General features: G+C 47.8%; 2 protein-coding genes across 2 annotated transcripts in view; both read left to right on the top strand.

Moving 5' to 3' along the window:
* gabra2a (gamma-aminobutyric acid type A receptor subunit alpha2a) overlaps positions 1-1,726 on the top strand; it is a 3,595-nt gene extending 1,869 nt beyond the window's left edge. The window contains exons 5-6 of the mRNA XM_076157017.1: positions 139-341; positions 617-1,726. Of these exons, the coding sequence (XP_076013132.1) occupies positions 139-341; positions 617-922 (509 nt within the window). The 3' untranslated portion in view covers positions 923-1,726. The remainder of the gene's footprint in view (positions 1-138; positions 342-616) is intronic.
* Positions 1,727-3,153: 1,427 nt separating this feature from the next.
* gabrg1 (gamma-aminobutyric acid type A receptor subunit gamma1) lies at positions 3,154-9,698 on the top strand. The gene is made up of 9 exons (XM_076157024.1): positions 3,154-3,237; positions 4,595-4,755; positions 5,126-5,193; positions 5,292-5,512; positions 6,665-6,747; positions 7,480-7,617; positions 8,181-8,333; positions 8,763-8,962; positions 9,313-9,698. Exons 1-9 carry the CDS (start codon positions 3,200-3,202, stop codon positions 9,592-9,594), a joined length of 1,344 nt encoding a protein of 447 aa, XP_076013139.1. The 5' UTR covers positions 3,154-3,199; the 3' UTR covers positions 9,595-9,698.
* The last annotated feature ends 1,453 nt before the right edge of the window (positions 9,699-11,151 follow it).

Genomic DNA, 11,151 nt, shown 5'->3' with positions numbered 1-11,151 from the left:
GTCCCATCGGGTCCCATCGGGTCCCATCAGATCCCATCAGGTCCCATCAGGTCCCTTCAGGTCCTGTCTGCTCTAATGGAATCCCCCATACTGATGCTGGTTCTTGTGAGGTCTCACGGCCTTTTGGGTTCTTTGCAGGCGTGACCACCGTGCTGACCATGACCACCCTGAGCATCAGCGCTCGGAACTCCCTGCCTAAGGTCGCCTACGCCACCGCCATGGACTGGTTCATCGCCGTCTGCTACGCCTTTGTCTTCTCCGCGCTCATTGAATTTGCAACCGTCAACTACTTCACCAAGAGAGGCTGGGCCTGGGACGGGAAGAGTGTCGTCAACCACAAGGTGGCGTCACAGAGCGGCTATCAACCAAACATGCTGTCCGTGTTTCTACTGAGTTCTAAATTGAAAAATATCCAATGGAAAAATGTTTTTACACTTGAGGTGAAGAAAATCAATCTGTAGTTCATTGAATTGTTAAGGTTAGCTTAGCACTAAGCTAGCAGGTAACAAGTAGCTTTGTTCTGTAGGAAACCAAACTGAACCCGAATCCAAACACTGAGGCATGTACACGTGTGTCATGTATGTAAAGCCTCTAACTCTGAGACCTTTCCGTCCAGAAAAAGGAAGCGGCCGTGATGAAGAAGAACAACGCGTACGCCGTCGCTGTGGCCAACTACGCCCCCAACATCACCAAGGATACGGCGCTGCCCACCATCTCCAAGTGCTCCCTCAGTGAGACCGGCGGGGGCGCTGGAGAGGCCAAGCAGGCCGAGCACAGCAAGAAAACCTTCAACAGCGTCAGCAAGATCGACCGCATCTCACGCATCATGTTCCCTGTGCTGTTTGGATCCTTCAACCTGGTCTACTGGGCCACGTACCTGAACAGAGAACCTGTGATCAAAGACAAGGACGCCTCCACATGAGACACAGGGACTCAACCATGATCAGCAACCAGGTCAGGAAACCACACACACAGACTTGGTCTGTGTGAGAGTGTTCACAGCTCACTGTTGTGCTCCTGCTTTGGGAACACACACACACACACAAGCAAACACACACACACACACAGTCACACGCACACACACACACACACACACACACACACACACACACACACACACACACACTTTAATGTCCTTCCTCTTTTTCCGTCTTCATATTTGTGTTGTGAAATGTTGACTTCAGATGTTTGCTGCAGTTTTTGCTGTGATTTCTGTTTGTCTTCAGACTCGGCTCTGATTGGCTGGCAGCCTCAGCCCCGCCCCCTCTTCCGTCACTGATGATGTGATTGGTCAGTCAGGACCACAGAAGTGTTGTTGATATAAACTCAGGCCAACCTGTCACAAACATACACAGATCAAGTTTGAGTATCTGCAGGACTTCTTCACTTCCTGTGTGTGTGAACATGTGTGTGTGTAGATGTGACCACAGCTGTATTCAGATACATGAACTGCTGTATTGTTCTGCATTTTAATTTAGTAAATCAAATAATCAAATCAAATTCAACTTTTCAAAGGAATTTCGTCAAATATTCTTCTTCAGTCCTGAGCAGCGCCACCTTCAGGCTGTTTAACATGGACACAAACTCTGTGTGTGTGTGTGTGTGTGTGTGTGAGTGTGTGCTATATATGAATATGTGTCAGTGTATTGATATGTTGTGTATCGTTGAGTTTACATGTTTGCTTCTATCTGCACTGACGCTCACTGAGCCTCTCACTCCCTGATGATGATGATGATGATGATGATGATGTCACTTTACACACAAAGTCTTTGAAAAATAAAACTGAGATCAATCAGGAAAGCGTTCATGTTTTGGTTCTGTTTTAATGTCATCTTATTGTGAAGACATCAGTGATGATCAGATATCAGTGAAGAGCAGGAAGGTCTTCATCATTAACAAGCCTCCTTTGATTAAAGGCCTCAAAGTGACACAGAGGTCAGAACTTTGATGACATCTTCAGGAAACAAACTGCAGTTATTCACCTGTCCAGCAGGCGTCGCCCCCGAGTCCCTCCCTCTGCTGCCCTGTGGCTCAGCAGACTGAGGGACTGAACCATCTGACTGAGGGACTGAACCATCTGACTGAGGGACTGAACCATCTGACTGAGGGACTGAACCATCTGACTGAGGGACTGAACCATCTGAGGGACTGAACCATCTTACTGAGGGACTGAACCATCTGAGGGACTGAACCATCTGACTGAGGGACTGAACCATCTGAGGGACTGAACCATCTGACTGAGGGACTGAACCATCTGACTGAGGGACTGAACCATCTGACTGAGGGACTGAACCGTCTGACTGAGGGACTGAACCATCTGACTGAGGGACTGAACCATCTGAGGGACTGAACCATCTGACTGAGGGACTGAACCGTCTGACTGAGGGACTGAACCATCTGAGGGACTGAACCATCTGACTGAGGGACTGAACCATCTGACTGAGGGACTGAACCATCTGAGGGACTGAACCATCTGACTGAGGGACTGAACCATCTGAGGGACTGAACCATCTGACTGAGGGACTGAACCGTCTGACTGAGGGACTGAACCATCTGACTGAGGGACTGAACCATCTGACTGAGGGACTGAACCATCTGAGGGACTGAACCATCTGACTGAGGGACTGAACCATCTGAGGGACTGAACCATCAGACTGAGGGACTGAACCGTCTGACTGAGGGACTGAACCATCTGACTGAGGGACTGAACCATCTGACTGAGGGACTGAACCATCTGACTGACAATGTTCCAAATTTATGACACACCAGGTATTATCTGAGATGCTGACTGGCAGAGAGAGCTCAGTAGAAGAAGAACTTGAGGACTGATAAACAGATGAAGTGTTTTTCTTTCCACGATTAAAGTCAATAATAGAAAAGAATAAGATCAGCTGATGTGTGTGAGGTATTGATGTGATGAAGATGATGATAATGAGCAGCAGCAGCTGTGAGCATTCGGAGCTTCTGGTTAGCAACACTGCAGATGCAGAGTCAGCGGCTGGTGGAGCCGCGCAACCTCCTCCTCCTCCTCCTCTTCCTCTCCCCCTCCTCCTCTTCCTCTTTCTCTCCTCCTCCTTCTCCTCCTCCTCGCGGACACTCTGTGATATCTCAGCGCACGAAGCGACAGTGTGTGCTTGTGTCGGTGTGGTTCGGCGGTGCTGTTCGCGGTGGTTCTTGTCCGGACGGAGTGGAAGGAAGCATGACGCCGTGTGTGCTGCTGGCGCTGCTCGGGCTGTGGTGAGTGAAGCCGCCGCCTCCATGATGCTGCAGCGGAGCGTGTGTGTCTGTGTGTGTGTGTGTGTGTGTGTGTGTGTGTGTGTGTGTGTGTGTGTGTGTGTGTGTGCGCGCGTGCGTGCGTGCGTGCGCATGAGTGTGAGCGTGAAGGTGTGGAGGAGGTGGAAGGTTTTCATCCTCAGGACATATCATTGTGTGTGTGTGTGTGTGTGTGTGTGTGTGTGTGTGTGTGTGTGTGTGTGTGTGTGTGTATTTCAGGACATCAGTTCAGTAAATTTGCTGCAGATATGTTTTACTTTTGTTTTAAATCTCCCATGATTCTCTTTGTTTTGAAGTGATTTATATGAAACCACTGGAGCTTCATCGTCTTCACCTCTGGTCATCATGTAGATGTTCTCCTCCTCTTCAGGTCTGTTGGTCTCTGATGGACCCTGATGGATCCATGATCAGGTGTTAGAGCCTCTAAAGCTCCTCTACAGAAGCTTAGATACAGACTCATATGGTGACCTCTGACCTTTGACCCTGAACCCTCTGTATGATGTCATGGATGCTTTGACCCTGAGAGGATGTAGAGCAGATAAACATGCAGGGCGTCGTCAGGACAAACAGTAGAAGAAGAACAGAGATGAGGAGGTGTGAGCATCATCACACAGCGCGCTGAGTGAATCCAGGACATACACCAAGCTTTAATGTGGAGGGCAGAACTTCTATCTTTGTGCTGTAGAAGAAGAAAGAACAACATGAAGAAGTTGAGGCTCATGTGAGCTTCACTCAGGCTCAGGGTCTCCTTTTGTGTGAACCCAAAACCTTCTGATGGTGTGATGCGCTGGAAGCTTCAGACTCTCCACACAGCAGCCTGGAGACCATGAGGTTCTGCTGTGTGGGGATTTAACTCAAATAAATTAATTCTGTTTGATTGTTACACACAAAGATAAACAACAAAGACTAGGATCAGATCAGACACAGGTGGATCAGCAGGATCTGCATCAGTAGGATCTGGATCAGCAGGATCTGGAACAGTAGGATCTGGATCAGCAGGATCTGGGTCAGTAGGATCTGCATCCAGAACTGATCACTGGATTGATTATTGATTTATATTCAGATCTACTGAACTGATACAGAGGGAGAGGGATAGGTCAGGTGGTGAAGGTCAGGTGATGACAGAGATGCAGGTTTTGGTTGTTCTGTTTTGCTCTCTCATGTGTTCTGTTGTTGTGCTGAGTCATGGTTGATTGGTTCCTGGTTTGACATTGTTCTGGTGCTTGTGTGTGATGGATCTTCTCTGCCTCTGGCCCGCTGACGTCACTGCCCAGAGGTCTGTCTCTCACATTGTTTGTTCTGTCTCTCTGCTTCTCCTCAGCTCAGCCTTTGGGCCCAGTAAACAGGAGGAAGAGGACTATGAAGACGTCCCCATCAATAAGACCTGGGTGTTATCACCTAAAGTCTACGAGAGCGACGTGACCTTGATCTTAAACAAACTGCTGCTGGGCTACGACAACAAACTACGGCCCGATATCGGAGGCAAGTAGAGGAAATCAGTTCCAACAGTGTCGGGCTGTCGTGAGCTGAGGTGAAGGTCGGGGTTCATCAGGGCGGGAGCGGCTCTGTGTGCTGACGTCAGAGGGCGCAGAGCTCACACTTTGTGCTGACGTGACTGCTGATGATCACTGTGCTGTGTGTGTAGCTAAAGCTGACGCGGTGAAACTTCAGGTGATGTGTGTGTGTGTAGATGCAGGAAAGCAGCAAACGCAGCAGAGGAGCTTCAGCTCCAGGTTCAGCTTCAATCACAAGAGGAAACTGCAAAGTTACAATGTCATGAACCACAGAAACACCGTCCGATCCAAGCTGATCCTCTGCTGAACTGTGTGCTTGTTGTTGTGTTGTGTTTCAGTGAGGCCGACAGTGATTGAAACAGCCGTGTATGTGAACAGCATCGGACCAGTGGACCCCATCAACATGGTGAGAGAGAGAGAGAGAGAGAGAGAGAGAGAGAGAGTTGTGTGTTGTGTGTTAGTTTTCTCTGGACTCCTTCTGTATTTTCCTGGCCCTTGTTACAGGAGTACACCATCGACATCTTCTTCGCCCAGACGTGGTACGACAGCAGGCTGAAGTTTAACAGCTCCATGAAGCTCCTCATGCTCAACAGCAACATGGTAGGAAAAATCTGGATTCCTGACACGTTCTTCAGGAACTCACGGAAATCCGACGCTCACTGGATCACCACTCCCAACCGCCTGCTGAGGCTGTGGAGCAATGGGAGGGTCATGTACACACTCAGGTACGGCAGCTTGGCAGATGTTAGTGATGAACTCTCAGAAACCTCTGTTGTCCTGTAGCTCTTTAGGTGCTCACTATTTGTCAAAGCGTGAAGGCCACAGTTTGCTTCATCCAGTCTGGCCGGATCCCCCCGGTCCTGGGGGTTGGGCTGACAGACTGTGATCAGTAACGACAGTACCAACAGATGTGCAGGTAGAAGGAACAATTCTTTACTTCTGTCTGAGATCAGGACATCAAACAGTAGAGGTAACACAGAGGGACACACACAGACTACAGTATCAATGATCACCAAAAGACCCAGAGAGCTGACATAGACACAGAGCAGTAAACAGAGCTGCAGGTCCAGGCTGCTAGAAACCAGCAGAACTTTCTAAGTAATGGTCAAAGGTCACATGGACACCTAAAGGAAACTTCCTGTAAGCACATTTGAGCTGAAGTTAGACTCTAATACATGTTTGGAGAGTTTGACTTTAGTTTCTGCTGAGAAATCAAGATGGACTGAACCATCTTACTGAGGGACTGAACCATCTGACTGAGGGACTGAACCATCTGACTGAGGGACTGAACCATCTGACTGAGGGACTGAACCATCTGACTGAGGGACTGAACCATCTGACTGAGGGACTGAACCATCTTCACTGAGGATGTTCCACATTTATGACTGCAGGTATTATATGAGATGCTGACTGGCAGAGGGAGCTCAGTAGAAATGAAGTGCACGGTCCAGTGAAGGTTCTTGCTGGTATCTCCAGTATTTGCTGGTTTGACCCCCTGATGGACTGAGCTGCAGCAGATGAAGCACACTGAGGTCTTCATGGTCATGATTCTTCTACATTTGTTGATGTTATTAGATAAACACACAGTTTAGATGTCGTATGTTTCATGGCAAGACGCTTTATCTTTGAATGCTTCAGTGTGATTAGTGGAAACTTAATTTCTACAGGTAAGAATTTCACTTCTTAGTCTAAACTGAATGGAGTGAACGTTTATATGAGCTGACTGGATGTCTGGACTTCCTCTTCTTCCAAACTGAGGGCCGTGTTGTAAAGATCAGGTGTGTTGCTGTCATGTTGGACTATGTTCGTCACACTTGGGAGGGAACAGAGCGACGCTGAGATCTGCTTTCTTTCTGTCACAATTCTGTTTCTGTCAGGTTGACTATTAATGCGGAGTGTTACCTTAAGCTGCATAACTTTCCCATGGATGAGCACTCGTGTCCCCTGGAGTTTTCAAGCTGTAGGTGGTCAAACGTTTTCGCTTTTCTAAACCTTCCATCTCAACTTCAACCAATGCAGAGCGGGCCGGCCGACGCTCCGGCCCAGCCGAGCTCCTCCTGCCAAAAGGCTCATCTGCTTGTGGCTGAACAATCTCTCATCTGCAGCCAGGAGGTCCCATCTTCTCTCTGACAGACTGAATGAATTATGCACCGTCTCCCAGTCTGATTCATGCCGTCTGCGTCACCTTCATTCGTCTCTGCATTGCACTCCAGCCTCTCATGTCTCCTCATGGTCTCAATCTTCCACACGCCTCTTCAAATGCAACATCATTCCATCGGAATCGCGGACTGATGCCCAAACCAACGCACTCCCGCAGAATTCCAGAAAATGAGCCTCATGTGAAAAAGTAGATAAATATGTATGATGTATATCTATAAAACAATATGTAATGACCCTGAATGACCTCTGTACCTGCACACGCCTCTTTATCCAAACTCTATTCAAAACTAAATCTTCACAATGTAGTGGAGATGTGTGTGTGTGTGTGTGTGTGTGTGTGTTATTGATTGTTACTTCTGTTATCTTCTGCTCATGATGCAGAAGAGAGACGTGAAGCTCATTTGAAGGAATTTGCTGAGACGTTGCATTCACACGTCCATCCTGAATGTGTCTGATGATGATGATGATGATGATGGAGCAGCTCTCAGAACCTCTGTGTCATCTGTTTGAATGTTGCTGTGTGTGTGTGTAGATGGATATCCCAAAAATGAGATCATGTACCGGTGGCAGAGACGTGCTGTGGAGGTGGCAGACCAGCGGTACTGGAGACTGTACCAGTTTGCCTTTGTCGGGCTGAGGAACACAACTGATGTGGCTCACACCCAGTCAGGTGAGAGGTCAAAGGTCAGGGCTGCTGATTAACATTGGAGGGTGTCAGGTTTAGAGGCAGCATGTAGCTTCCACCTGGAGCTTCTGTATGTTCTACACACACATCATGGCAGGATGGGGGGGGGACTTCTTGTATGTAGCTGACATGATTCTTTCATGTTCTTCCACATTGGCTACAGTATCAGATACTTTATTTATGAGATGTTTGCAAGTTGATACAAGAAACATGAAACATGAACAAGGCGTGACTTCACAACAGATCAAGGAGACGCACACTTGTGAGGCTCAGCAGGTCGTGAAGAAGGAGCAGCTCAGTTCATTAGTGTTGAGCTGGAGGTTTGTGTTTGAGAGGAGCTGCTGGTCTATGGATCATCTGGATTAACTCCCGTTTGTTATCCTAATGCTACGTTTCATGGACTGTATGCAGTTTTGTGTGACGGGGAAGAAGTGGTGGCTTCTCTGAGTTGTACAGATTCAATTAGATGAGAATCTGGATTCTGTTTGTCCCTCAGCTGGGCTCCTGAAGGGTCAGTCGGTCCCTCTAACTACCTCTGATGCTCTCAGGTGAATACGTCATCATGACCATCTTCTTCGACCTGAGTCGGAGGATGGGCTACTTCACAATCCAGACCTACATTCCCTGCAGCATGATCGTGGTTTTGTCCTGGGTGTCTTTCTGGATCAACAAGGATGCGGTCCCAGCTCGTACATCTCTAGGTCTGATGGCTTCTTGTTTCTTATTTAGTTTCATTGAATCATTTCTGCAAACTCACCTTGTGACATCAACCCATTAACTCTCTAATACCAGCAACAAGAAGAAAGAAAGGGAAGAAGAGATCAAACCAAAAGTCTAACTTCTCTTGCTGTTATGGAATTGTAGTCCTGGCAGAGCACCATTACATCACCATAGTAACCACTCTACCCAACGTGACAACACCATCCACCACCCAGAATGCAACAGCAACCACATTAGCAACCACTCAGAACATCAGACCAGTGTCCCTGGACTCCAGAGCAATTGCCCTAGCAACTGCCCACAATACTTTAGAAACCACCCTAGCTACCATGTAGCACCTAAACACCATAGCAGGAAGTCCCAGGAAGCAGCATAACTGAGCGACTCTGTGTGTGTGACTCCACCTCCAGGCATCACCACAGTGCTCACCATGACCACTCTGAGCACCATCTCCAGGAAGTCCCTGCCCAAAGTCTCCTATGTGACCGCCATGGACCTGTTTGTCTCTGTGTGCTTCATCTTCACCTTCGCAGCCCTCATGGAGTATGGAACTCTGCACTACTTTACCAGCAACAGACAGACCAAGAAGACCAAAACCAACAACACGCAGGTATGAATCCTTTAAGTACATGTCTGTGTCTTTGTATTACTGGTCCTGGTCAAGTTGTTCTTTACCCACAACCACCTCTTGTGCCTCATTGGTCTCTTTGTGTCATAATTAGGGGAGTGAAACATTGGTGCGATAGTTAAAGAGCTGCTGCAGGTTCTGGTTATTTAGACAGCACATGAATCCTGAGCAGGATTCATAAACAACTGCTTTGACCAAATTGACATACGGTGCAGGATGCAAAGGTTCCCTGCCGGGCGGCTGTGTGATGACAGAGTACAGATCCAGACCTGGCTTAGTTTACTGTGTGCAGAGAGGAGGTCAAGCTTTCTTCTGGATGTTCTCCACCCCAGCAGAAAGCGTCCAGCATGGTGAATATTCGGCCTGGAACGTCGCTGCTCCAGATGAACAACATCGTGCCGTATCACGAGGATGACGACTACGCCTACGAATGCTTAGACGGTAAAGACTGCACCAGCTTCTTCTGCTGTTTCGACGACTGCCGCTCAGGCGCCTGGCGTGAGAACAGGATGCACGTTCGGGTCTCCAAGATTGATTCCTATTCGCGAATATTTTTCCCCACTGCTTTTGGCCTTTTCAACCTGGTGTACTGGATCGGATATCTGTATTTATAGAGGAGGGAAGCAAGTTTTACATCTACGAGCATTTCAGAGGCGGCTGAATGAGTCCGTTAGCTAACCTGATCTGGATCAGAGCCAGCTGCCTGGTCACCATCTGGGCTCCATGTTTTTGTTTGTGCCACCTTCAGGATAGAACTTTAATTCAGACCAAAATTGTATGATTTTCCATAATTTAGGGCTCAAACTCACTGATTTAGTTTGTTGTCCCCATATTTGTTCATGTTTAATGACTGGAAACAAAATAATTATGAGAAAACTGAACGCAGTGTTTTCAATCAGCGTCCATGTTGGAAGGATTCAGCCTGGTTACCTAGCAGAGCTCACAACCAGCTTGGTTAAGATTCTTTCACTTCTGAGTGCGTTATGATTTTAGCTACCTCTGCTTGACCAATGGCCGCTTCACCTGCGTTTGGCTCCATACATTCAAGTTTAACCGAAGCAGTAACAGGACTTCAGCTTCCGCCTGCACCTCGTACTCAGAAATGTCTGTAGAAGTAAAACTCTGAACCCAAAGCCGTCCAGATGGTAGTTAACACTCTGCGCTATGTAGCTGTAACATTGGATGGAAGGGTGAGATCAAACCCACCATGGTCACACGTGATCCGCCCCTCTTTTCATAGGGTTCTATTTTTCTAAGCATACCTCACAGCAGTGTGGTGAACGAGGTAAACACAAGCTACTGCATGGAAGAATTTGTAACCTATCAAACAGATAACTGTCATGAATAACGGTTGTTTTTTCCAGCAGCCAGATTTTATAAGAACACGTGTATGATAAGTTACAGCTGTGTGAAGAGAAGAAACATCAAACCCTTCCATCTAAAGCTTCACTCAGTGATGTCCTCTGACCACTTATGCCCGGAGACTGTTTCTCTGTCTGCATGTTTCTTCTTCTTCTGAGCTCATTGTGGCGGTCAGCATCACATATAATACCTGGTGTCTCAGCAGAGCTGCAGTCATAAATATGGAACATTCTCAGTCAGATGGTTCAGTCCCTCAGTCAGATGGTTCAGTCCCTCAGTCAGATGGTTCAGTCCCTCAGTAAGATGGTTCAGTCCCTCAGTCAGATGGTTCAGTCCCTCAGTAAGATGGTTCAGTCCCTCAGTAAGATGGTGCAGTCCCTCAGTAAGATGGTTCAGTCCCTCAGTAAGATGGTTCAGTCCCTCAGTCAGATGGTTCAGTCCCTCAGTCAGATGGTTCAGTCCCTCAGTAAGATGGTTCAGTCCCTCAGTCAGATGGTTCAGTCCCTCAGTAAGATGGTTCAGTCCCTCAGTCAGATGGTTCAGTCCCTCAGTAAGATGGTTCAGTCCCTCAGTCAGATGGTTCAGTCTGTCTTGATCTCTCAGCAGAAACTAAAGTCAAACTCCCCAAACATGTATTAGAGTCTAACTTCAGCTCGGATGTGCTTAGAGGAAGTTTCCTTTAGGTGTCCATGTGACCTTTGACCTTTACTGGGGACGCTCTGCTGGTTTCTAGCAGCCTAGTCCAGAGGTGAGCAGACCTGCAGCTCTGGTTACTGCTCTGCCTCTCTGTAAGCTCTATCTCTGGGTTG

The sequence above is a fragment of the Genypterus blacodes genome, unplaced genomic scaffold (assembly GCF_046128005.1).
Source record: "Genypterus blacodes isolate CSIRO-AG114 ecotype Tasmania unplaced genomic scaffold, CSIRO-AGI_Gbla_v1 ptg000071l_1, whole genome shotgun sequence".
Classification (NCBI taxonomy): Eukaryota; Metazoa; Chordata; class Actinopteri; order Ophidiiformes; family Ophidiidae; genus Genypterus; species Genypterus blacodes.
Note: the sequence above shows the minus strand (reverse complement) of the source record. Positions and strands in the feature narration are given on the sequence as shown.